The 26,782-nt window shown below is 36.7% G+C and overlaps 5 protein-coding genes across 6 annotated transcripts; 2 read left to right on the top strand and 3 right to left on the bottom strand.

Annotated features, from left to right (window-relative positions):
• Window positions 1–1,594: 1,594 nt before the first annotated feature.
• On the bottom strand, window positions 1,595–3,570 carry LOC135628424 (GDSL esterase/lipase At5g03610-like). Its single transcript, XM_065135059.1, has 5 exons — window positions 3,505–3,570; window positions 3,208–3,420; window positions 2,421–2,701; window positions 2,042–2,333; window positions 1,595–1,958 (listed from the first exon to the last, which is right to left on the bottom strand). The coding sequence occupies exons 1-5, from the start codon at window positions 3,551–3,553 to the stop codon at window positions 1,726–1,728; spliced, it is 1,068 nt and encodes a 355-aa protein (XP_064991131.1). The 5' UTR covers window positions 3,554–3,570; the 3' UTR covers window positions 1,595–1,725.
• A 632-nt stretch (window positions 3,571–4,202) lies between these two features.
• LOC135628802 (uncharacterized) lies at window positions 4,203–7,948 on the top strand. Its single transcript, XM_065135713.1, has 5 exons — window positions 4,203–4,598; window positions 4,702–4,808; window positions 5,957–6,461; window positions 6,923–7,038; window positions 7,628–7,948. The coding sequence occupies exons 1-5, from the start codon at window positions 4,374–4,376 to the stop codon at window positions 7,830–7,832; spliced, it is 1,158 nt and encodes a 385-aa protein (XP_064991785.1). The 5' UTR covers window positions 4,203–4,373; the 3' UTR covers window positions 7,833–7,948.
• A 1,219-nt stretch (window positions 7,949–9,167) lies between these two features.
• On the bottom strand, window positions 9,168–15,791 carry LOC135628339 (nifU-like protein 4, mitochondrial). Of its 2 annotated transcripts, none has more exons than XM_065134959.1 (7): window positions 15,585–15,791; window positions 15,437–15,492; window positions 13,563–13,724; window positions 10,691–10,866; window positions 10,150–10,253; window positions 9,936–10,047; window positions 9,168–9,410 (listed from the first exon to the last, which is right to left on the bottom strand). In XM_065134959.1, exons 2-7 carry the CDS (start codon window positions 15,486–15,488, stop codon window positions 9,345–9,347), a joined length of 672 nt encoding a protein of 223 aa, XP_064991031.1. In that variant the 5' UTR covers window positions 15,489–15,492; window positions 15,585–15,791; the 3' UTR covers window positions 9,168–9,344. The 2 variants fall into 2 exon arrangements, with proteins under 2 accessions (XP_064991031.1, XP_064991029.1); XM_065134957.1 differs by having other exon boundaries at window positions 15,263–15,492; window positions 15,585–15,790.
• A 2,170-nt stretch (window positions 15,792–17,961) lies between these two features.
• LOC103973812 (sialyltransferase-like protein 1) lies at window positions 17,962–19,410 on the top strand. Its single transcript, XM_009388474.3, has one exon. It carries the CDS (start codon window positions 18,212–18,214, stop codon window positions 19,382–19,384), a length of 1,173 nt encoding a protein of 390 aa, XP_009386749.2. The 5' UTR covers window positions 17,962–18,211; the 3' UTR covers window positions 19,385–19,410.
• Window positions 19,411–21,320: 1,910 nt separating this feature from the next.
• On the bottom strand, window positions 21,321–22,481 carry LOC135629645 (acidic endochitinase-like). Its single transcript, XM_065137337.1, has one exon. It carries the CDS (start codon window positions 22,428–22,430, stop codon window positions 21,459–21,461), a length of 972 nt encoding a protein of 323 aa, XP_064993409.1. The 5' UTR covers window positions 22,431–22,481; the 3' UTR covers window positions 21,321–21,458.
• Window positions 22,482–26,782: the final 4,301 nt, after the last annotated feature.

The raw sequence follows: 26,782 nt of genomic DNA, 5'->3' as shown, positions 1-26,782 counted from the left end.
TTTATATACTCACCCCGTTGCTATATAAATTTTTCAGGATAGTTTATCGCTCACTAAAATGTGTAAATTGGGTTGAGGCAGTGGAAGACTAGAAGATTTTGGGGCAAATATTTTATACTTGATTGGTTGATATTGTATAAGTTCTTTTTGGGAGTAATAAAATATCAATGACAAATCTAGATTGATGTATCTTGTAAATATTTGAAAAGTACCTCTGATTTTGGAAATGTTAAGTCTAAACTGTGTACTGATATAAACATGTAGTACATGTTGGTTTTGTGATTGCATTAATTGTTGCGCTTATGGATTTATGATATAGTTATGGTTTAGTTAAGTTGCTTTTGGATTTTAAGAATCATCTAGTGACATGATGTATGATTATAAACTGCACAGGTTTTGTGAATTGTGGATTATAGAGGTGAATGACTTGAATGTTTTTTCTTAGTGACCTCAAATGTGTGATTGGATCCTGGATTGTTTGTTGAATTATAATATTATCAATCTTGAGTTAGGTTCACACCTCCTAAATGAGAATTTTAAATTCGGGAGGGGGGGAATAACAAATTTAGGGTGTATTTAGGAACATATGAAATGTGTATTGATAACTCAATACATATTTTAAATGTGACTTAAAATTTAATATTTTTTAAATCGTATTTGGTTTAGATGCTATTTCTTTTGTAAGATTATATGAAATTCTTTTGTTAGATTATATACATTGATTGATTGATTTTAGTTTATTTACTTATTATTTTAAATTAAAAATATATGTTCATTTTTAATAAATATTTAAAATATTAGAAGGATAAATTTATCACATAATATTCAATAGACTTTTGAAACATAATTTTACTAAGCAATAATCACATCACATTTAAAATATAATTTTTATCTATTATTTATCAAATACTCATAGCATTTCACAACTATACATTCACTCAAGCTTCCTTCTCTAAATGCATATTAAAAATATAAATATATTTTCAACACAATCTTAGAGTCTTATTATTCTATAAATAATTTATCCATCTCATCTTGGTAAGAGACAGATATATAGGAAAAAGAACCTGTATACTCTTAAGGTTTTTTAGAAATATTCTTCCAAAATCTATATAAGAGGATGTTGAAAAAGGTTAAAGTTTTATTTTATATTTATTATTATTATTATATTAAAGAATCTATATTTTTCTCCAAGTATATTTTTCTAGGTTTTTTTGTAAATTCTCATGAAAAGCTTACTGCAACTATATGGTAGTCGAGAATTAATATATGTTCATATGCTATATAAAAGCCATAGTTGTACTCTTCCTTTCCTTGCCAACAGATTTGTTTGGAGAGAAACGAGTTAGGGTTTCCATTTTCTACTACCAACACATGAAATTTGTCATAAGAATTATAGATTTGGATCATCATTCGTATTATTCTTATCTGCATGCATGTATTAATAGACGCATGGCATGCGTGGATATGAATTCTGATCGAGCTGCAAATACAGACAACACATGTTTGATTCCCGTCCGAATTAGATTCAGAGTTTCTGCTCATTAGAAGATGCAAATGTGGAGTTAACGATGACGCAAATAGTCTTTCTCCTTAATCAAATTAACGATAGGCTAATTAGACCTGCGATCGATGACTGATAATTGACCTCCACTGACAAGCGAGCGTCCTGACAAGAGACGAGAAAATGGAAACAATGGAAGCTGATCTCTGCAACATGAGATCTCAAACAGGACAGGGGAGGAGGAAGCTGCGTAGCGAGGGCTCGAGGTACTGGAAGGCTGCAGCCCATCCGGCCTGAGTCGGGTGTGCTGAGTCCCAGTAGAAGTGTTCCTCCGGGTGGCGGCACACCCTATACAACTTGTTCCCCTGGGCATCTACCTGACTGCAGGCTGCTGTGCCGGAGCTACTCTCGCAACATGGCACCAACAAGTACTTGATCGTCTCTGCTCCATTCACTGGACAAGTAAAGAACTACTTCTGATTCTTGCAATACATCTCTCACTTTGTTATATCAGGAGAAGATAGCGTAGCTGATTACCTTGACGGAGTACGTTTGAGAAGGCCGTGTTCACGTCAAGAGACAGGAAGGTTGTTGTCTTACTACCTCCATCCAATTCCTCCACCAGTCGATCAACCCTGCGGTTATGGTCTGCCACTGCCGCCGATATGTTCGCGGGACAAATCGTGTAGTTCGTCTGCCGGGTGTAGTACGGGATGCATTGGATCGGGTGCAGGTTGGTGACGACCACTTTCGGAACCCCGATGCGATCAAAGCGCTTCAGGTCTGCCTTCAGCTGCGCGAACAGACGATCCATGAACCGATGGAGATGCTGCAAAAGCATGGGAAGAACGTCGTCATGGTTGTCGTTCTTTCTTTCGTATGGAAACGTCGTCATGTTTCCTTCTCGGATACTCACCAGCAAATAGTTCGGATCGAGTTGAGAGAAGTGCATGTAGTCATTCCCGGACGCAACGATCAACGCAACAGAAAACTTGATGTCATGTTCTGAGAAGACGCCAGCGTCGATCTGAGACTGGAACTCATCGATCTGAGCGGATAGGTTTCTCTGGAAGTTCCCCGTGTCGAAGATGCCAGAGCCGGAGACGGCAAAGTTCATGCCATTTTGTAGCAGCATCAGCTTGTCACCGACTCTTCTGATCTTATAGGGGATGGGAGAACTGATTCTGATAAGAGAAGCTGCCACACCATGTGGAAACAACTACATATTACTGCAGTTCTTTTGCCAGAAACGAGCTCAGACACATGCTTGCAATCTAGCAAAGCTATGGAATCGGATGCGTACTATTATATTCAATGGACACACTGTGGTGGTGGCCTCATGATGCGTAAACCAAAAGAAACAATAGATTACAAGGTGTTGAAGGGAAGTAATAATGCATGAAGGCATATCAACTGCAACCACTGATTGAGAGGAGAATAATATCGAGTCATGAGACAGTGAGTTGGTAAAAAGATCGCCAAAGCGAGAGTTCCTTTTGTAAAGATGTAAGCTACTTTAGACTACGCTGAAGAGAAGAATCACAGGGACCGATGTAAACGTCGGTATTAGAAATAGATAGATAGAGAGAGAGAGAGTTACACGTGGTGTGGATAGATGAAAAAGCAAAGCAGATCTTTGTAGAAAGAGAGAGAGTTAATCTATAAGACAAAAGCTTAGTACTCTAAGGAAAGAACAGACTGACCAACGTAGTCGGTGAGGACCTTCCCGTCGGAGAACCGGCCGGCGGGCTTCTTGGGAAAGGTCATGCCATAAGGCTCAAACCAGGAACGCGCGATGTTCCTCCCCAGCTTCTTCCCCAGGTTTCCTGTGTCGGCGTATGAGTCGCCGAAGACGAACAGCTTACGAGCTCGGTATTCCTCCTGCTTGCCAGTATCACTACCAGTAATCGTAGTCCCTGCAACATGAGGAGTCTCGTAGAACTGAACACCGATGAGCGTGAGAAGCAAACCAAACTGAGGTGAGCCGAAGGCAGCCTTACCCATCATGAGGAAGACCAATGAGAAGGCACAAAGGATGACCCTCTCCATGGAAGAAGATGATGAGATCAGATGCAGAGAGAAAGGAGCAGTAGTAAGACATGAGAGAGTATTTATAGGGACTGGACTAGGTTTTGTCCACCTGTAAAGTGGGACCCATTTGAATGTTAAATTCTCCGGTATGTTCTCCCCCCCTCTCTCTCTCTCTCTCTCTCTCTCTCTCTCTATATATATATATATATATATATATATATATATATATATATATATAGTAATTAATACACATGCAATCTGCAAACTTAAAATTACACGTTGGAAATTGTACCCTCTGACACCACATGTCGATTCGCATTACAAAGGTCGTTGTATCGTGACGAATAATTGACGTGTCGTTCCTATCGGTCATATATGTGTATGTGTATTACCTACGTGGTGACTATTCGAGGTACGTCTCTCACCGACGTAATGACTAGAGCCACTTGAGTCACGACTCACTACACAATTACGTGGTGAAGAGGGGCTGTAGGGTGCCACGCCACATCATGCGGTCGTGTCTTGATCGGTGACACGAGTATGTTTCCTATGGTCGGCTGCACACTGAGTCCACCCCTGGAACACACAAGGGTGTGGTGTCAACTGAAAACTGGGTCCCGCACAAAGTCTTGGGTGGCACCGAACCCTGGATAATTCCGGGGCTGGTTCCTTCTCGGGCGTGGTAAGAAGAGTTCGCCGTGCTGCGCCCTTAAGGGCTCAGAGAGAAACCCAAACCGATCGGGTCCGGTTTTGATGTGAGACGGCGGCGAAGACCGGAAGACGGCTCTAGTAGAGGTCCGACTGCTGAAAACCTACAGTGAGAACGAAAACCTGAGGAATGGGAAAGCGCGGGAAGAAGCACCGGGAGCCGCAAGGCCGTCGGGGTGGCGACGCTAGTGACGAGGAGGACATCTTGCCCTCCTCAGCTTACGACGTCCCGCCGCCGACCACCGATCGAGAACACCAAGAGAGCGAATCGGGAGAAGAAGAAGATGATGATGGAGGAAGACCGTGGGCGGCGGCTGCTCCGTCCAAATTCCATCTCTATCAGCTGTCGGTCCAGGTGAAATCAAACCTCTATTATCCGGGAAAGCTTTCTGGTTAGGGTTTATAGGTTCTATTAAAGTTGGATTTCTTTTATCTTTGATGATGATGTGTCGGAGTAGTCGCCCAAGGGAGATATCAGCTACATGCAAAAGTTCTTCTTGATGTATGTCGGTGGGCGGTTTCCGCTCCATTTGCAAGAAGATTTCTGCGGCACTGCCCTTCTGAGGTATAAATGCAAATATTTGTGCTCGAAACTTGTTGTCTTTTTTCCTCTTTTTGGTTCTTCAGTGCCACTGAAATTTGGTTAGGTTCAAAGGTGTATAGTTGCTCTTGTAGCAATGTTCTTTGGTGACAGCATTTGATTTTGGGAAGCAAACAAGTGAAAATTTTCTATCAGAATCTTGAATCGATGTGAATAATGTACAGTTAAGTTAGAACTTAATGAAGAAATCCACCTTTCATTAGTTACTTCGGTGGCCCATCTGTCAGAGAATTCCTGCATCTTTTTAGGAGGTTTAGTGAATCCAAGTGTAGTAGTTTCTGTAGGAGCCCGGCTATAACCGAGAGAAGTAATCTGTAGCTGGAAGTTAATTTATGTTTCTAATCCTACCAATGAAAATAAGGTAAAAAATTATTTGGCTTGTTTTTCTACATCATCATCTGGATACAAAAGAGACAACAGGCATGAACAATTGCAAGAGGTGATGAGAATTCTTCATCTTGATATATTCTAAGCCACTTGGATTTCACTGAGATTGTTGTGGATTTCACTCTTCATACAAATATCCTACTCATGTTGCTTGCTCAAAATTTGATATCTATATTTATGGAGTAGTGCTTATAAGAAGTAGGTGGCCCATTTTTGCTACCACTTGGTAATTGTTCTTGAATAGAGTCTTGTTTCCTTGTTTGATGCTCCTAATTTTCAGTTCATTTGCTTTGGAAGTTTCGGAGGACAAGCTTTATGCCATTGTTCTTTTGATGTGATTAACTTAGAACCATCAAGTAAGAGTCGATTAATGAAGTTTGAATTAATGATCATTGTAGAAATAGATGAGGAAGGCAACATCAATTATTAAATTCATTAGAATAATGATTTACAAAATATAACACCAAAGATAGTTGGATAACAAATACAAGAAGTGCTCTTGAGGTCACTGTACACATTTAGTATATTTCTTTACTTCCTTTCACCTTTTCTTGTATATTTTTGAATCACTAACAAATTTGGCATCTAAATTTGTTGGTGTTATTATTGTTGTCTACAAAATAGAATGAAATTGTTCAGCTGTTAGATTCTCCTTATTTTTATCTGTTAGATTCTTATCTGCTGACTTTGATGAAAAATTTTGCTTTCCTTCCTGTATTTGGCAGTTGTGAGTGGCTCCGCAGTGACCCAAGACGAACTGCAATTGGTGTTGATTTGGACCTTGAAGCACTTAACTGGTGCTTGGAGAACAATCTAAATAAGGTTGGAGGTGATGGGTGTTCTAGGATCTCTCTTCTCCATGGTAATGTGTTGTGCCCTCAGGACGCTTGCCTTGTGAAACACCAAGTTGAAGATCTTGTGAAAGATCTAGCTTTATCTGACAAAAATGGTGCTTCAGAAGCTGTCACAACAAATGAGAGAGATGATTCTGAAGTTCAAGGATGCTTCACCTATGCATCCGTCAAAATTGATGCACTGCCAAATAGAGACATTGTCTGTGCATTCAATTACAGCTGTTGTTGCCTCCAAAAGCGCAAAGACTTAGTTTTGTACTTCAAGCATGCTTTTAATGCACTATCGAAGAAGGGTGGCATTTTTGTGATGGATCTATATGGAGGTGTGTCATCAGAGTGCAAGTTGCATCTTCGTAGAAGGTTCTCTAACTTTACAGTAAGTTCTGTTCTTGATGTCATCAGATGCATATTTTTTGTGGGTGTACCTGCATCATGAGAATTACTTTATGCATGACCAAACTATGCTCTACAAAAGGAGGTTTGGCTAGTAAGTAAGCAGAATTTGCAGATATCTGAATCTCCTATTTGGGACACCTAATAACAAGCTGATCTTGACCTTGTGTTGCTTGTTCCTTCATGCAATAGAAATTGATGAGAACTTAATCGATGTTGCCTTTAAAATGGTTGGATGAGAATGTAATTGACATGGAAGTTGTTTGGAACAAAATGCAGTTTAACATTGTCTCAGTGATTGTGTCTTGACTTACAAAAGTATTAAAGGAACTAAACTTTTGCACTTCTATATCAAAATTTTGGCTGCTATAAATTTTTTGATGACACTCAAAGTTTGAGCTTATCTCCTTCCTATGTGGCTTACGTATTTTGTTGTGATTGCAGTATGTATGGGAGCAAGCAGAATTTGATATCATAAACCGCAGGACAAAAATTAGCCTCCACTTTCATCTTGGAAAGCAACAGATAATACGGCATGCATTTTCATATGACTGGCGCTTGTAAGTTTCGTCTTTGATATCCAACCAATAAATCATGATGTTTTCTATGCATCTATGCTGCTATTGTTATTCTTGGTCTTTTTTTTAGCAGCATTATTGCTTGGATAATATTTCTTTTGCAAGTTCCGATCTGCTGCTACAAAAATGTTGTCACAGAAACATCTTATCCTTAATCTTGATCTGGCTTCATGCCCCTTTTTTTTGTGCAAGAAAACAAAGTAGCTTAACTTAATCAAACCAAGGGTTGGAACACCATTCACATCACTTCATGACCAAATTTATGCAATTAACTTCTCCACACTTCATGTGGCAATGTACCATAGGTGCATGAGAAAACTACAGGCAAACACAGTTTGATAACATGTTAATGCTCCAACTTGAACTAAATGCAAGGCTTCAAGCACTTGCACACAAGAGATATCTGAAGCTTCAGCCATGACTTGTCAAATTTGCTTTTCATAAAGCACCTCATTCCAACGTGCAAGCTGTATTTGATAGTTTTATTTTAACCATTATGGTTAAAATCCATTTTTCGCTGCTTAAGAAACAGATATGAGAGTTGAAGTGGTCAAATTCTCTGTCTTTACAGGTGGTCACTACCAGAAATCAAGGATTGCTTGGAGGAGGCTGGATTCCAATCCATACATGTTTGGATCCGAAAAATGCCAGACACCACGGACAATCAGAACTCGGAGGAATTTACCGTCAGCCGAGATGTCAAGTACGAAATGGTGGCATCCTTCCAGCAACAAGATGCATGGAATGCATATATTGTTAGTGTAGCAAACGTTTAAATGATGTTTCACTATGCTTCATGTTTCATCAGGACAAGGTCCTATGCATGATAGCATTCGCTCTGATGGTTTTGTTCGTGAGTGATCAATTAAATACACCAGAAGGTTTCCTATTACTTCCTATAGACACGATCAAATAGTTTAGGAAGGTATTAGATAAACTTCCAGTACTCGGTCAAGCCTAGGAATCCTAAAACCACTCTAGAATGTGAGAATGAGTCATCTGGTTTCACTCGGGTTGGGATTATAAGCTTCCTCATCAAAACTCTCCTGATAATGAGCACTTGGTTGGTGTTGCAATCAAGTTTTCCAATGACATTTAATATTGAATTTTTTTAGGTAATAATCAGAATTTAGCTGGTATTTTAGACCACCTTTGGCTACTTGAAGCTTTATGTTGCTACTAGATCCACCATGATCAAGTTAGAAGGGGTGATGTTTGAGCTTTTCTTTTGCAATGTTTTGTGTCATATTTGTGTAGTTGTGGCATATTTCTGTTGACGTGTTTGGTAGACTTTCTGCTCCTACTCTTTCTTTCGTGGCTCAGTGTCAAAAGAGCCAAATGGGTTTCTTGGCTTTCATGGCTTCTGTAAAAAGACGAATCAAAGCAGCAGGTGCTATAGCTTGCCCTCATGAATTTTGGAGATGGTGTTGTTTTACCGAAAAATGTTTTTTTTTAATGTTTCTAAATCTTTTAGTTGTTTACATGAAATGATTTGTGGATTTATGCCTCGACTTAAAGTTGCATATATTTTAAAATATTTATTCATTCAGGTCAATATAGCTCAGTCTGTCCAACAAAGATGAAACAGGCAAAGCCGAGGAAGAAGAGAGTGGTTTGTTCAAGGTCTCGATTACCAATGGTGATAAAAAGGTGGTGAGAAGTATCATGGACTACCCAAACTGATATATGCCACCAAAACTTTAAGATTTGGTTTTGCCAGTGTTACGCCTCTAAACCTTAGGATTGCTAGTGAACTACTGTGGCGAGATTTCGACATGTGCACCACGCATTAAAATTGGGAAAGGACACATCATCCAACAACAGTAAATGAACATGGAAGATTACAATGATGCCCCTTTTTGTTCATTTGCATATTAAACATCTGCTTGCATCCACCATCAGATCAACTAAAAAGGAGGAGTTTTATTTACCGACCCCCGAGCAATATCTTTTACTTGGGGTTGCGTCTGCCACTTTGGAGCGAAAAAGGCCAACTGAAATATGCATGTTTGTTTCTTTCTTTCTTTTCTTCTGTCGCACTGTTTTACTCTCGTATTCTCCACTGTCAACAAAGAAATGTCGATACATACCCGAAAATAAGCACGGGATCATAGATGAGTGACGGGGTCATACATTGCTTTGATTTATTTGCCTTTTGGTTCAAAGGATTAAGCCAACAAACTGCTGCTGTCGACCACTTACTCATTCCAATACAACTCCAAATTTACTCAGCTCGGAAACCACAAAAGGTAACCAAGATTAGATAATTACGCTACTTCAGTAACACTTCATTCCAATTGACTGCTCAATGGAGCATCAGCAACCATATCCAGCTCCTGTTCAACCCCTTTGACCTGCAGTCGACATTTTAACACAAGAACAGGTTTATTTTAGCAAATATTTGTTACTCTGAGACATGGCAAAGTAGAACTCAAAGACTAAATCATATGTTCGGTTCTATTCTAAGCAACTGGACGAATAGTACATATGTTGCCTATAAGATCTAGATGCAGACATGTCTTGTGCAGCAATCGGTCAACCACTATTTCCATATGCCCACACAACGAAAACAGAGTGTTATAGTATATTACTAAAGACATTATAAGCCAGTTTATTTAGAGATTACCAAGCACCATAAATCGATATCTTAGAAATAAAATTTAACATCAAAAGAAATTGATAGCAACATCTAATAGATCTATGGTGTTTCTGAACAACCAATATGGCACTGTTATGTACTAGTATCTGATTCAATAAAGCTAGCTCATTCTTAAAACTTCTTGGGATGAGAGATTGCCTCCAAAGATCTCAAATTTGAAAAGAAATTTTTCTGCCTCATCCTAGAATATAAAATAAACAACCATGCATCTTAATATTACCTCTGGCACATAATGCATGAGCATGTTCTCAATGCCTGACTTCAAAGTCACAGATGAGCTCGGGCAGCCGCTGCAGGCACCTTGCATTCTTAGCTTGACTATCCCAGTTTCACTGAAAAGTAAACATCAAGTAATATTAGGTCACTGCTGAATTAACAGGATGTGAAACTCTAGTTTATATCTGATGAGAATGAACGGGGGAGAAGAGCCATACGGATCAAATCCACAGTATTCGATATCCCCACCATCATCTTGCACTGCAGGTCGAATTCGTGTCTCTAACAATTCTTTGATCATCGCAACAATCTCTGAATCGTCCTACAAAATATTATTTAGTTTCAGAAGGCCACAAAGTACAGCAAACTGATCATATAATAAGTTCCAAGATGCAAACATTCAAATTAAACTAACAATATTGAAGTTCACTATAATCCCAATACTGAACTCTACTTCCAGGATAGAGACCTAATATGCACTGAGCTGAACTTTTTTCTCCTCATGGAGAAAAGCTACTGGAAGCCAGCAGGTTCTAAATCTATGAACCTCTATTGAAATTACACCATGAACTTATCAATTCATTTACTTGTCCAGGATATTTGTTTTTCAATTACAACCAATCTTAAGACTAGTTCAACTAGATTCTTTTAGTCCAAAAAGAACCAAAATGAAATTTGCATGAAAATTCTGGTCATCGCATACAATCAAGTTTCTATAACTGTTATGATAAAAAAAATCTGTAACAAGAGAGTATAAACCTCATGAATTGCTGTGTCCATAGAAGCTGCAACATTTGACTCGAGGAAAAGTGGTTTCCCAGATGAATAAAAGTCCATTATTGCAGCAAAAATTTCAGGCTTCAGAAAATCCCATGAAGCATCTTCTGACTTTGTTACAGTGACAAAGTCTGATCCAAAGAATACCCTTGTGACTCCTGCGTTACCCATAGTTTCATAAAATTTCAGCATGTCTAATTGTAACACACTCAGTATTCATACCAAGTGTAATGCACTCAGTATTTTGTAAGAGAGATGGAACAGTACTAGTAAGCATATAGATTAAAAAGCCAGCAAGATACGGACATGTGGATCCAATATTGAAGGAACTTAAGCATAATAAAACCTTTTTTTTTCATGACTCCTTCCAAAACTTAATAGAAGATGATTCTTAGTGCCATAATAAGGTTGCCCTTTTGTGTTCTATATAACCAGAGTTCTAACAATGGAAACAACCTTTCTACTTGCAAGGGTAAGATTGGGCACATTGTTCTTCTCAGATCTCGTATTGGCAGAAGCCTTGTGAATTGGCAAACTTTATAAAACTTAATGAAGCAAAACTTCTGTTCTTCCTAGAATGAAATATTCCTGCTGGTACTATACTGCACATAGCTTTAAATTGCATCAACAGAAAGGTATACTCAAATCACTGAAATGTCCTAATGTGATAAGATTATCTACTCAAGGAATCAAGATTCTAAAATTGAGGATTCTTGAGAATGAAAAATGGTAAATAGTCTTCCAAAAAGGAGCAAGAGCTTTGCAGTCCCTCACAGGAGACATTGATAGTACAGCTTAGAGAACGACTCATACAAATTATTAGAATCAACCTGACCATTTACAGAAAAATTCTTGTTTCGGCTTTTCTCAATTTCATATAAAGAATAGTAATATGTTTCGCAATAAACTTTATTCTTTTTTCTAGTTTCAATAACCTTTAACTCCCAAATATTTGGCATAGGGTATACATATCCGTGCCCACCAATTAATTTGACTACAAGAATTTCTAAAAAAATCATTATTACAAATTTCAGTTTTCAGCTTATATTGTCTTACACTAACTTGCAATCATGACTAGAGGTGTCGATGGACTACTTATCTCCAAATCACCAATACCCAATAGAACCTTTTGTAAAACCAGAACCTACCTGTAAACCCATAGATCCAAATCAAGCTCCAGAATCACCTCATTAATCAATATCAAGGTACATCCGAAAAGCCCTAACTCCATCCATGAATGTCAAACTCACTGATTAGGTCTCAGTCTAGAGTGCCCAGTTTCAGTCCAATGATATTCATGCATGAAAATTTAAACTTAACTTGATAGTCATGCATTAACATTTGTGTCTACCCATTGAAGCAATACATGCCACACAGACATTTTAATAGTACAAACCTTTTGTAGTTACTGAAGGAATAAATGTCATATGGGTACTTAGATAGTGGAAGCCTTGTAAACTGCTCATGCATCAACTAAGGTATGATAATTGTTATATGCACCCACAAATGCATAAGAATTGCATCTGATAACACATTATTCTTCCATTATCTAAGTGTCGGACATTGCAAACCTCCAAGGGGCCACCAGGTCATAATGTTTATTCGCAAGTCATCTCCAGTCTGAATTTTGTGCTACTTTTTTCTGTAGAGATGACAGAAGTGTTCTTTAATCATAGCCCTTAATATTTTCTGGTTTCGAGATAAAAAAAGAAAAAAGTCCATGACCTTATATGGCTGTACCACAGAAGATATTATGAATAGTTAATACCAACAAAGCTTTACAAAAGAAAAGAATAGAATCCTGACAGTCAAATGGTAATGCAAGCCATTGGCAAGAATTTTGGACACATTTAGCAGACTGCACTACAGATATGTGCCAGACAGATATGTATATTTAATTATTCCAGATTGTATGAAAGCATAAAGACATCTACAGACCAATAATCAGGGGGCCTCACCCTTCTGTCGGGGATGAGAAAGTTGTACCACATTGGATTGCCGATCACCTATAAAGCATGGACAAGGAAACTGGACATGGACAATATGATATGGATATAAGACATCACCTAAATCTCATAAAAGATAATTCATAGTCACAGCAACTGCTATGTGCACATTTCATATGCTGTTGTAATTGTATGCCTTATATATAATAGATAAACTATGCTTCTGAAGCATAACAACAAATTATATAAGCAACTACTTCACAAATACTTCAACAAAAGAAATTTTAAAAGTTAATTATGTACAACAAAAATCCTCGATAAATTAAAAGTCCTAAACATATTTAAATAAGTGTTATTTTAAGCTACCCAACATGTGGCAGGAAGTTTCCAATTGTCAATGGCCGACAAGAACACCAAAAGCATTTCAAAGTGTCCAACATTCTGTCAATGGCTCAGGCTTACTTTGTAAAGAACATATTTAAGTCAACAAAACACTTGATTGTCTTAGAATATTCTCCTAACCACAACCTAAATTGCAATAATTGATATTTTCCTAGTAATTAGTGATGGAAGTCAGTTTTCAGCATTCATAGAAGGACATAAGTTAAGAAAAGTAGCATGTATATATTAACAAAATACATATAAGCATAAGACATTAACAGTGGCAAAATACTCCACATGATATTTATTGAGCATAGAGGACTTATATTGACATTAAGAGATAAGTTATCGACACAAAAGAGTGGTAAGTTAATTCAGCAACCATCAGAAAAATTTCTAGAAACTTAACGTAAAGCAACTGTCAGCAGGGAGTTGCAATACGAGAACAAGCGCATTGACATTTTAAAGCAAACTGACAATTTTAAGTCTAAGAAAAAGCAAGAGCTCAATGGAAAAAAAAACTATACCATCAATGCCAAATAAAGATTTAGCCAGTGGTGAAGTCATAGCTGTACGAGCATTGGGAAAATCAGCGCTTCCAACTTCCATTACTGATTTTCCTGGGTAAAACATGAGAGACAGTGGATTGGGTGTCGACTGTGTTTGAATAAACATGCCCCTCCTCTGTTCTGTACAAAAAATGGTCAGAAAATTAAGTCTCCCACAATACTTTGTGAAAGACACCAATCACCTGGACTTACAATATGCAGTGACCTCATCATCATTTGCAACACAATCATATATGTGACATCAGCATTACATAAAGCCCATTATACATGGGCATTAATGAACTTAAATGTTACAGAATAAGATTCTTTATGCATTGGTAACTAAAGCAGTAAGGTAATCAAACATGGATTACACATGACCACATGATTATAAATTTTTTATTAGGCACAATCCTGAACTTTGTTGAATACATCAAGCCAACTTTGTTGTAATTAGGTCTTATGCAAGACAACTGCAGAAGTACCTGACTCTACAAATCACATCAGTTGCAAGCCACTTAAATAGAAATGCATATTGTTGACACTGTAAGTATTACACTCACAGCTGACCATTAACAGAAAATTCCGTGTGCCTCAAAGACCAGTTAGACCCAGGGGATGACATCTTTAATTGTTGAAGATGCTGTTGAATTCCACAAGGCATACAAGTGTCACTGAATTTGATAGGGGAATAATGAAGTATAATAAGACACCAAAGAAAGTGTGATCACACGTTATCTTTTCTTGCAAGCTAGAAGACAGGCCTGCCAAATTTTGAGGCATTTAAAAAGTTCAAACCCCTCAAACTATTCCCCCTAGGTGACCCATTCAAGAGATCTTGATGATCAATAACACAGTCATGTTACCAATGTTGTCACATTGACTGCTTGTAGGTGCTATGTGGAGCACTTGGTCACCAAGATAAGAAACTTTGCTTATTCAAATGAATTAGCTTGGCCACTAAGACTACAAAAGAAACTTGTAGCAGAAAATATGTGGGATGCTTTGTATTGTAACAACAAAAAGATTATGGTATCCTTATCACAGACATATGTCCGATATCATAGCCATCCAACCAAAAATACATATTCTCAGAACTCAATCTGATCATTTCCATATAAATTTTCACCATTTCAAAGGGTGTCAGCATAGAAATGCGTTAAGTTAGAAGCCTAAAACAAGAAGAAAAAGCATAATGACTTCAGTATTGCAACTAAGAGAACAGTTCATCACAACTCAACTTCGTAAACAGCAAGCTGTTTCTTTAAAATGGAAACATTCTAATTTTGCAAACTAGATACAGGCAATTAGCAACTATTTATCATGATCATGCATGAGTGAGAAAAAATAATTCTAAAATATAGGTAATTTATATATCTTAAAGTAGTTTAGTCAGGTGTTAAGCTGAACCTTGAATTTTTTTTATTTCGAAAATAATAGAGGTCCGGGTTCTTTTATTTTGTTCAAAGCAAACTTAGAAAGTTGTCTAGACATTTTGTGTACTTGCTTTGTTCAGTTTTAAGTTCAACCACGTTTGATGTTAATTTCAATTTCTTATAATTTCATAGCCATAATTCACGTGAAATAAGGGTGAAAAGTAGATGAAAGCAATCAAGTTCTTGTAACAGCGGAAACTTTGTGGACGAATGAGCGCACAACACATCAGAAGAAAACCTCACCTCCAAGCCCGATCCACGGAGCCGAGACCCATGACTCCGATGGATTTCGAACAAAGGGCCACTGGTTCCGAAGAGAAAGAGAAAAAGATGAAGAAGAGATTGCACGACAAGAAGAATGGAGATAGCATCCGCTTCTCCCTCTGAACAAGCTTGGATTAGGCTTTGGAGTCCTACCCGAAAAATAGCTTCTTGCTACCAGCCCTGCTAAGCCCTTCATCCCTTTCATATCGCTTCACCAACAAATATTCACAAATTCGAATCAAGAAAATATTGAACGAAATATCGAGCTCATTTGATGTGAGGTCGGGCGAGATTGTGATACCTTTCGATCCAAGCTTCCTAAAGAGCTGCGAGCGCCACCGAAGGGACAAAGATCGTTGTAGGCCCAGGGAGATGCGATCGGCGCCCTTGGGATGGCGGAGAGGACAGTGCGGGAGACGGGCGACGAAATTGGATGATGCAAATTGGTGCGTCAGACGCGATTAGGGCTCGAAGGAAGCGAACGTAGGGTGATCGATACGGATGACAAGACTGACCTTTTATGGCCGGTTAATACCTTCGATGCCTCGACGCGTGTCGTCTTATAACATATTAGAACATGTCACATGTTGGATTAAGTCCCGAATGCAAGTGTTTAGTTGGATAATTAGGTCTCAATTCGATGCAAGTTCGCAAGTAATGATCATTAATCGAGGATTTATTGACTATCTTACTCACTTTAAATTAGCTTAAATTATTTATTAATTAAATTTGGATAGGTTTATGTGTAAACTTAGGTAACAAGTCATATTGATATAATATAGATTAAATTCAACAATTAGATACTTAATTACAATTATAATGACATATTAGAATCATTAACACTTTGTCGACAAAAGAAGTGGCTATTCTTTATTTGCTCTATGTATATTTTTTGTGGGGATATGTTTTTAAAAAATAATAATAGTAAGGCTAACTAACATTCTTGAAATGTTGGTCTCTAAATATATAATAAAAATATATTTTTTTTATATTTTATTTAATATATTGGTAAATTAATGATCAATAAATTTTATATAATAATTAAAAAAAATACTTAATCATGATGTAATAGCACAATTAGTAAGAGAAGGTAAGTCTAGATTAACAATTAAGTCACATGAACATCAATTAAAAATAAAAAAATATTATAATAATATTCTATCGATATTATTAAATGAAAGGATTGGGAATATTTCACCTCCTATAGAATATTTCCTCTGATTAAAATCTATTATAAGAGATCATCAAGTCAAGTCATGATTATTATTATTATTATTACTATTATTATTTATTAAATATTATTTTTTTCGTTTTATCATTCGTCATTAACTTGAGTATTGGAGAGTTCAAGTCGAAAAATCTATGTGACTTTGATCTTCGTACATATCAATCACAAAACAAACATTCAGCATCTCTCAACTACGAAGATAATATTATGTGTATCCTCCTTTTCGATTAAATTAGACTTCTTATACATATGAGCTTACATTTAGTCCTATAGCTATCATTTTTCAATCACATGATATTATGAGAGTAACAATCGGATCCAACTTTTCCTACGCAGCTTAGTCAGAAATCAACTGTTGAATCAGCAAAGGAACAGTTCCATTAACATGCAAGTGCACTGAAGACGATACAAGTCAAAGTCCACCATGCATGCCAGCTTCTCCATCGCTAGGTAAACAGCCACAAGCACCTAATTCTTCCATCATCAATCTCTTCCTTTGGTTCTCAGTCTACCGTCAGGTCCTCATCAAGAACAATCAAAGAACTGAACAGCACAGGAAAGAAAGAAATCAAACAAGTCTCCCATCATTCCATATCCTAATCATTTCCCCATTAAATGTTTTAGTGACAAATTTGTAATTACTCCGTAGTTAATACTCATTTTTCCTTTATAGTGCCATCTATTTGATGCCAAAATGGTAATTACGATTTCGTTGTTAAGCTCTAAGGTTATATTTGTTAGACACAATAGCAACCATAAAGTTTGATGGTTGCTGGTCGTCACAGCCATGAAAATATTTGATTTATAGAAAGTGAAAGGAAACTTTTATCTTCATCGACACCATATATTGATGTCCACTGAGGTCTATTTTGTGCTCTGGCACGGATTATAATAATAAGAGACTAACTGCTACAATAATAAAATCTGATTTTTGTTTTGGAAAAAAAAGATTAATATAGATATTCAAATGTTATCTATGAGAGCCTTAAGTTCTTCCATTTTTCCCAAAGACAATGCCAAAAACTAGAATAAATAACCCATATATCATGCAAAACAATAAGTTGACAATAGGAACTTTTTTTTATTTGGTCCACCATAAGTGAGGAGAAAAAAAGTATATAAAAAAAGAAAGATTAATCAGTCAACCATCTTTCCATCTCCATCACGCGAAACAAATCAAAAAGAAACATTCTTCGACTTGTGACTGTTCTTATTTTTATTTTCCCAAAGCTGTCCTTGTTCTACCTAATACAAATCGAAGAAAATATCTTCTTACCTAATTAGAAATTACCCTAAAACTCACCTGTCTTCTCGTTAGAGAATTCTACTGATGTGGAGGCTGGTCAGACAACGGTCCCACGTTGCTCCCAATCAGAAGAAAGGTGAAGCTGAGGTAATGTAGGACGCTGGATAAGTGTAACTCCAGCCAATCCTTTGGCCAGCCTTGTATAGTTGAATCAACCCCATCGAGCAATCCCAACCTCTCCCGTGCGGTTTGGAGCTGGAAGATGCGGAAATCCCCCATCCATGGCGATCCAGAATCCTCAATCGTAGCTCGGCCCGCGAAATCTCTCCCGTCTCCGCCCCAAAGTTGGCTTCTTTTGTTGCCCCGACTGGGGGAATTGCGCATCTGGATGTAAAGATGCGTTCTTGCCCGCGAACGCAGAGCTATACTTAGATCCGCCGATTTAGTGGCGAGGATGAAGGGAACTCTGCGTGTGTTGTTCCGTTTGTTGATCCTGATCGGGGTGTTTTCAGTCCTTGGCTTCCGGGCTGTGCTCCAGGACGGCAGGCGCCGCGTGCGGCAGGCTCCGGAGGCGCCACCGGTCAACGCGACGCTCCTCAGGCTGGCTGCTGTGGAGCAACGGGAGACGGAGCTGCAGAAGGACGTCGACGACCTCCTTGACGGGACCTTCCTATTCGGCCACGGCGGCGGCGGTGCCGGGGGGCGGCCCCGGACCAATTCGGACTGGCGGCGGGAGAACCACCTCGATGTGCTGCGGCGGCACGAGATGCGGTTTTCCCAGCGGATCCGCGCCCCCAAGGACTACAGGGCCTTGCTCGACTTCCGCCGCCCCCTTCGTGACTGGTTCCAGCGCCGCCGATTCCATCCCGGGATCATGTCGGAGCTAGTCGAGCACATCAAGCGCCCCATCGATCGCCACCACGGCCGCCTCGACACCGAGGCAGAGCGTTATGGCTCGTGCGCGGTGGTTGGCAACAGCGGGATCCTTCTGAACAACGACCACGGCGAGCTGATCGACGGCCACGAGCTTGTGATCCGTCTCAACAACGCCCGCATCAAAGGGTACGGCCACAAGGTGGGCTCAAAGACCGGCCTTTCCTTCGTCAACAGCAACATACTCCACCTGTGCGCTCGACGGCACGACTGTTTCTGCCATCCATACGGCGAAAACGTCGCCATGGTCATGTACATCTGCCAAGCCGCCCATTTCCTCGACTACGCCGCCTGCAACTCCTCCCACAAGGCGCCGCTCCTCATCACGGACGCGCGGTTCGATATGCTATGCGCCCGCATCGTCAAGTACTACTCGCTGAAGAGATTTGTGGAGACGACCGGGAAGGCGCCGGAGGAGTGGGCGAAGGCCCACGACCCGAGGACGTTCCATTACTCATCGGGGATGCAGGCGGTGATGCTGGCGTTGGGAATCTGCGACAGAGTTGGCGTCTTCGGATTCGGGAAGTTGCCGGAGGCGAAGCACCATTACCACACCAACCAGAAGGCGGAGCTGGACTTGCATGATTACGAGGCGGAGTATGACTTGTACCGCGACCTGGCTGAGCAGCCGCAGGTAATACCGTTTCTTCAAGACTCCGGCATTAAGTTTCCCCCGATAGTATTCTACCACTGAGATCATTGTTTCAATGTGATAATACAAATTGCATATATATATATATATATATATATATATATATATATATATATATATATATATATATATATATGTATAAGTATATATATATATATGTATAAGTATATATATATATATGTATAAGTATATATATATATATGTATAAGTATATATATATATATGTATAAGTATATATATATATATGTATAAGTATATATATATATATATATATGTATAAGTATATATATATATATAGTCGGAGAGTGTTCTCATTTTACATATGACAAAAGTGCTGCTCAAATCACGTTTTATCCTTTTCCTTCCTTTCCCCCCTTTTCAAACATACTCAATTAAACCAATTCATTCAATTTGAACCGGTTCAAGATAGACTCAAATCTTGATTCCGACCAAGATAAAAAAATATAATTCAATAATATTAATATATATTAGTTTTATATTAATAAAAAAAATATTAAAATTAATATTAAATTATAAATATAAAAAATATTATAAAAAATAATAAAAGTATGACAAAAAGAATAAAATAAATTTCACATTATTGAATATAAAGTAAAATATAATATAATAATATTATTTGAATATCTCAAGTAAATAATAATAAAATATCAAAAAACCAAATAAAATATTAAATATTAATTAGACATAAAGTCAACATAACGAAATTAAAAAAATAAAATATCATTTTTATAACTAATATTTTAAATAAATAATAAATAATAAATAATCATTATTTATAAATATCTCATGTAGTATTTTTAATATTAGAATACCTAGTAATTCCATACTCAAACCCTTATTTTAATGATCTTGAGAGAATTCTAATTAAAATAAGTCAAAAACAATTTAAATCAAGTGAAAATACCTCGTTTAAAGGCTCAGAAATAAAACAGATGATCATTTAGTTCCATGTGATTTTCAAGGTTTATTGTAAATTTAGAAATTTTCGAAAAACATTGAAATATGAGTTACACTATTTTTGAATAGTATAATCTTATTAAAAAATAGCATAACTCAGGTCTCCAAAAGAATTTTTTTTCTCAAAGCTTTAAATGACCATTTATGATAATTATTAAGTGATTTTTGACATAAAATAATTATAAATTCATCTTAAATTGAAATAAGCATTTTCATATTAGAATATCTTATTTACTATTTTCAGATTAGAATATCTATTAATTCCATACTCAAACCCACATTTTTATGGTCTTGATATAATTTAAATTGAAATAAGTAAAAAATAATGTAACATATTTTAAAAATTAAAATAGAAAAAAATGATCATCTACGTAAATCATTTCCGAAGGTTCTGAAAATATAATATTTTTTTGAAAAACTGAAACTTGATTCTCGATTTGGGTTACACTAATTTTGAATAAAATGCCAAAATGGTATAACTAATGTTTCTACAATAACATCTTTCTTATAACTTCAAAGTTTCTTCTTTTCTTCTTAGCCATGGTTTTTGATCCAAAGTGATTATTAACTCAGTTTTTTAAATACTAAAATAGTGAAAGTACCTATTTAAGGACTTAAAAAATACAGAAAATGATCATTTGAATTCATCTTAAATTGATCAAAATTAGAAAAATATAAATTCGACATTTTTAAGGGTTGAAAATAGTAAAAAATATCTATTTTGAGGACTTAAAAATAGAAAAAGTGGTCATTTAGATCTTTATGATTTATTTTTAAGGTTTCTTGAAAATTTTATTTTTTTGAAAACAACAAAGCTTGAATTATACTGTTTTTTTAATCTTTCGAAATATAGATATGTAAAACCGTCCCTTATTATATTATAACTCAAAAATATAAAAAGTGGTCATTTAATCTTTAAAATTTATTTTTAAGGTTTCTTGAATTTTTTTCTAATGAAGCTTGAATTATGCTGTTTTTTTAATCTTTCAAAATAAAGATGTGCAAAACCCCCTTATTATATTATTGAAAAGACCACATATAGTACAAGCGAAACACCATACGTAGCACACACGGATAGGATGGGGGACTCATGATGATCGGAGTTTTCGACACCACCGATCATCTACGCCGTTCAGGTTTACTTGGAAGACTTCACCGGCATAGATAAGATGTTGGAGAACCCACGCGCTGGACACACGTGGGACTTGACTTGAGAACTGTAGCCGGAGAGTCTGTCGTTGTATCTATTCCACAGCATGATTCCTGCGTACTTGTCGGAATCCTTTAGGATCGGAAGAACTTGAGATATGAGCTCATGGGGTGGAATGTAGCCACCACTTGGAGCAGCCTCAGGAGCAGCAGGAAGCCCAAGGAACAGCTTTTGCGCAGGGATGGACATGACCCAATTGTTGAACGCATTTGCAAGATTGATAGCGTTCTGGGAGAAATGGCACGAAGGGTTGTTGAAGAACTGCACCCACACGAAGTCGAAGAGATCTGTTCTGAGTGCGTTGCCAAGCCAGTAATCCGGGAAAGGACACTGCGGAGCAGCACTCAAGTAAACTTTCTTCGTTCCGGCCTCCTGCTCGTTGTAGGCCTTGAGGAAAGCGGCAAGTTCATCATAGTGTTCTGTGCTCCCTCCGGCGATGTTGAAGTCTATGCCATCCAGAACCGCATCCCCGAGGGGTCGAGAGTAGCGAGCAGCAGAACCACCCAAGAAACTGTGCCAGAGGTATGACGCCACGTCCTTGGCGTCTTCGGTGGAACTCAGGCCATAAGACCCGCCACCTCCGATGGAGAGCATCACCGTGACTCCACGCTCCTGGCAGGACTGGATTTCTCTGCTTAAGCGCGCGCAGCCGTTGTTCCGAGGGTCACAGTGGCCGGCGAGGTTGATCTCTGGAGTTTGGCCCATGCCAAACTTGAAAAGGGTGGCGATGTTCACGTATTCGTAGTTGCCTGTGGCACAAGCATCTGCTAAGCTTCCCTCGTCTGTGTTTTGTCCCCAGTAGACGCCAATGCACGAGCTGCGCCCGGCCTGCAGTCTTCCTGTGAGCGCAAGCATCAGAAACGCAAATAACAGCAGCGAAGCTGGCGATCGGATCGCCATAGTGAATGAGGAGGCTATCGGTCTGTCTCCCTCTCTCTCTCTGTTAGGCACAACCAAAGGCACGCTTGTGGTGGTCTGTCATCAACAAAGCCATGCAACATGGTTATATAGGAAAAAGTGGGTGATGAAGCCGATGACGTATGTGGATGCGCGAATTAATGCTTTCCAGAGACTGGCATGTCAGATTGTCTCAGCGTGTTATTTTGTATCTGTTTTGATTTAAATTCATCCAAAAATAATAAAAAAAAGAGACGGATATGCTAGAAGAGTTGAGAAGACTGGATTTGGATAAGGGATACGTGTTGGGTCAATCAATAGGTGACATGACCTGGATCATGACTCGCTCACTTCACGTCCGGATCACAATATCTTGACCTAAAGACAGATTTAACGCACGAGTCCCTCGGTACAGTAATAAACATAATAATTTGCGTAGCGTTTCAAATGGACGGCCATGAAATTTGCGATGCCTTTGTTAAGACAATCAGTCACAAAAAGAAGACGCACGCGATGCTCCAAATGGACGGCCGTGAAATTGGATGGACAATTTTGGACACAGCTCACGGGTGCTTTATCCACAAAAAAAAGCCAAAAGTAAAGTGTGGCTGCAATAATCGAAGTGCTACGGGGTTTCTCCGACCAAGAATGATGGGTCATTTGTATGTTAAACTGTTGTATTTTAGAATAACATATGTTTTATGATAATCAATTTTGTTATAATGGTTTGTTTGTCAGTAAGATTTCTTAATAATGGCTACTCGCAAATGTTTTACTAGAATAAGAGCTCAGAGATCCTCTTAACTAGTTGCTCCATTTGTAGTTAACTGAAATATAAATGGTCAAAGTTATATCGATCATTTTCAACGAAACTGACTCTCATCTCCTCTTCTCTCGATGGAGGAAATCAAACAGGCATTTCTCCTCTCTTGTCAAAGGAGCTCTAGTATCATAGTTTGTTTTGTTTAGGTTTATTTATCATTTTTCTTAGGTTTTCCCTCTCCAACGATAGCCTAAATCCTTTATCCTATCATCTCTCTCTCTCTCTCTCTCCCAAAATCCAAAAAACCCATAAACCCTAACTCCCCTTCCTATCTTCTAATGCCTAAAACTGTAAAGTCCTCGAAACTCTAATCTCCGAGAGCCTCTATATTCCTGTCGTTGGATGTGAAAAAACTATAGATCAGTGTGAAAATACCCTAAAATAACCTTTGCCTTTTTTAAGAACACTTGATCGAATATTGTTTGATTCTACCAGTGGTGAAACATTGTGTTGGCTGTTTGTGTTCCTATTCCCATTGATTTCATAGGTAATGTGCCATCTCCCCCATTGAATTTGTTGTTGTATCTTGGCATTGTCAGACGTTAGTAGTAATTTGGTTAGTTTATAAATTTTTGTAGTGTTTATAGTGTTATTATTGTCACAACGGAATATATATATATATATATATATATATATATATATATATATATATATATATATATATATATATATATATATATATATATATACACACTGTAAATGACATGATCTTGTGTCTTATGATATAGTTGCTAATGTAACATCATGGTACCACATGGTAGGCTTTTATTTGATTTTAGTTGATGGTACCAGTAATTTGGGTGATTAATAGTATTTTGTTTGTCATTGGTAAAACATTGTATAGTTATTTAAAAACCATCGTAAAGCTAGTGATAGCGTGATATTATAATATCAATGGTCGTAGAACATGACAATACTAATTTGTAGTCTTAGTTTGTTTTGGTTGAGGGTAGGAGTCAATAGGATGATTTATAGTGTTTTTTATTATCATGAGCAAAACTTTGTATAATTATTAAAAAATAATATATCTCTTAATATATCGTTGATTGTAGAGTATTTGAACATCAAATTTGTAGGCTTCTAATTTGTATTGATTGAGGTTTAAAGTCATTATGGTGAAATATGATGTTTTGATTCAGTCTTTATAGTGTTTTTGTTGATGTATCCAAAACACTATATAGCTATTAAAAAATACTATAAATCAATTAAAAAGTATTGTATAATTATTTCAATACACTGTACAAGCTAGTTGAATGTTTTGACAGAGATTGTGAGTTATTAGGGTGATTTACAATGTTTTCCTTAACGCTTTATAGTTAGCTATTAAAAAACACTATATAGCTATTAAAAAAAATATAGCTATTCAAATATACTCTATAGGCCTTTAATTTGTTTTAGCTAGCGTTTGGTGTTATTCGGGCGATGTATAATGTTTTCCTTAACTCTTTATAGTGTTTTTGACGAGGTGTTCAAAACATTGTATAGCTATTTAAATATACTATATAGCTCTTTAAATATATTGTATAGCTATTCAAATACATCCTTTTGGCTTTTATTTTGTTTTGGCTGATATTAGGAGTCATTCGATGATTTATAATATTTTTCTTAACTCTTTATAGTGTTTTTGTGAGGTGTCCAAAACATTATATAGTAATCCAAAAATAATATATAGCTATTAAAAAAAATACTATATAGCTATTCAAATATAATGTACAGACTTTTAGTTTGCTTTAGTTGAAGTTAGGAGTCATTAGAGTGATTTATAATGTTTCCCTCATCACTTTACAATGTTTTTAGTGAGGTGTCCAAAACACTGTATAACTATTCAAAAACACTATATAACTATTTAAAAATATTATATAACTATTAAAAAATATTATATATTTAAATATATTATGTTTTGACTGAGGTTCAGAGTCATTAGAGTGATTTACAATATTTTATGTAACTCTTTATATTATTTTTGGTGAGGTATTCAAAACACTATATAGCTATTCAAAAATATTATATAGTTATTCAAAAACAATATAAAAAAAATACTGTATAGCTATTTAAATACTTTGAACAGGCTTTTAGTTTATTTTGACTGAGGTTCAAAATCATTAAGGTGATTTACAGTGTATTCATTTAACTCTTTATAGTGTTTTTGGTGAGATGTCCAAAATATTATATAGCTTTTCAAAAATACTGTATAGCTATTCCAATCAATTGTACGGACTTTTAGTATATTTTGACTGAGGGTAGAGGGTGATTTACAATATTTTCCTTAACTCATTACAGTATTTTTAGTGAAATATCCAAAACATTGTATAACTTTTCAAAAACACTGTATAGCTATTCAAATATATTATACAGACTTTTAGTTTGTTTTGTCTTAGATTAGATGTCACTAGGGTGATATATAATATTTTTCTAAACTCTTTATAATGGTTTTAGTGAGATGTCCAAAATATTTAGCTATTCAAATACACTTGCAGTTTATATTGGCTAAGGTTAGGAGTCATTTGGATGATTTACACTTTTTCATGGCTCTTTAACACTCTTTATAGTGTTTTTGTTATTACATTACGATATTACTTAGTTACAACTTATGTTAAACTGTTGTATGATATAATAACATATGTTTTATGATAATCAATTTTGTTATAATGGTTTGTTTATCAATAAGATTTCTTAATAATGGCTACTCGCAATTGTTTTATTAGAATAAGAGCTCAGAGATCCTCTTAGCACTACCTCATACCCTTATCAAGTCCTATGCTACCCATGTGATTCTAGAGTGCTGAGATGATTGATATTTTACATCGCACTACAGCCTATAGAAAATAAGTCATGATATATAAAAACTAGGTCATTTTGGATAGTTTTACCTATTTTAGTGAGTAATCATTTTGTAGTTCTATGAACTATTCCTGTTCATAATTTTCAAACAAAAACATGCAAAAACAAAGCAAATGGATTATGTTTGGCAATATACTTATTGAGGCACCCTAGTTGATCTGTGGTCAACTCCGTAATAGTTTTCTTCTGTTAGCATCATAATATTAAAGTTCAAAATTATAATATTATAATATAATATTGCCTCAACCCAATTCTAATATTCTAGTGAATGTGAATGTGAGCTACAAAACTTATATCTATAAAAAATTTATATAACAACAAGATGAGTTACAAAACTCAGTAAGCGGCTAACATATTTATGATGGGAGATGATAGTTCATATGGCCTTAATATCAAGATGCAAGGCAAGAATATATGAATTCATAGATATTATTTTATTAGATACAAAATCGTAAATATCATTTTATTAAAATTATATTTTATTCATAACAATGGAGTAAAAAATATTTTGGAGTATATCAATGACATAATAAACATTTAGGTGCATATAAATGTCATAAGAAATATTTAGGAGCATATCAATAATATAAGAAATATTTCGGGGCATATCAATGGCGTATGAAATATTTAAATACATATCAATAGCGTAAGAACATTTAGGAGCATATCAATGACATAACAAACATTTAAG

This window comes from Musa acuminata, chromosome BXJ3-1, assembly GCF_036884655.1.
Source record: "Musa acuminata AAA Group cultivar baxijiao chromosome BXJ3-1, Cavendish_Baxijiao_AAA, whole genome shotgun sequence".
Taxonomy (NCBI): domain Eukaryota; kingdom Viridiplantae; phylum Streptophyta; class Magnoliopsida; order Zingiberales; family Musaceae; genus Musa; species Musa acuminata.
Note: the sequence above shows the minus strand (reverse complement) of the source record. Positions and strands in the feature narration are given on the sequence as shown.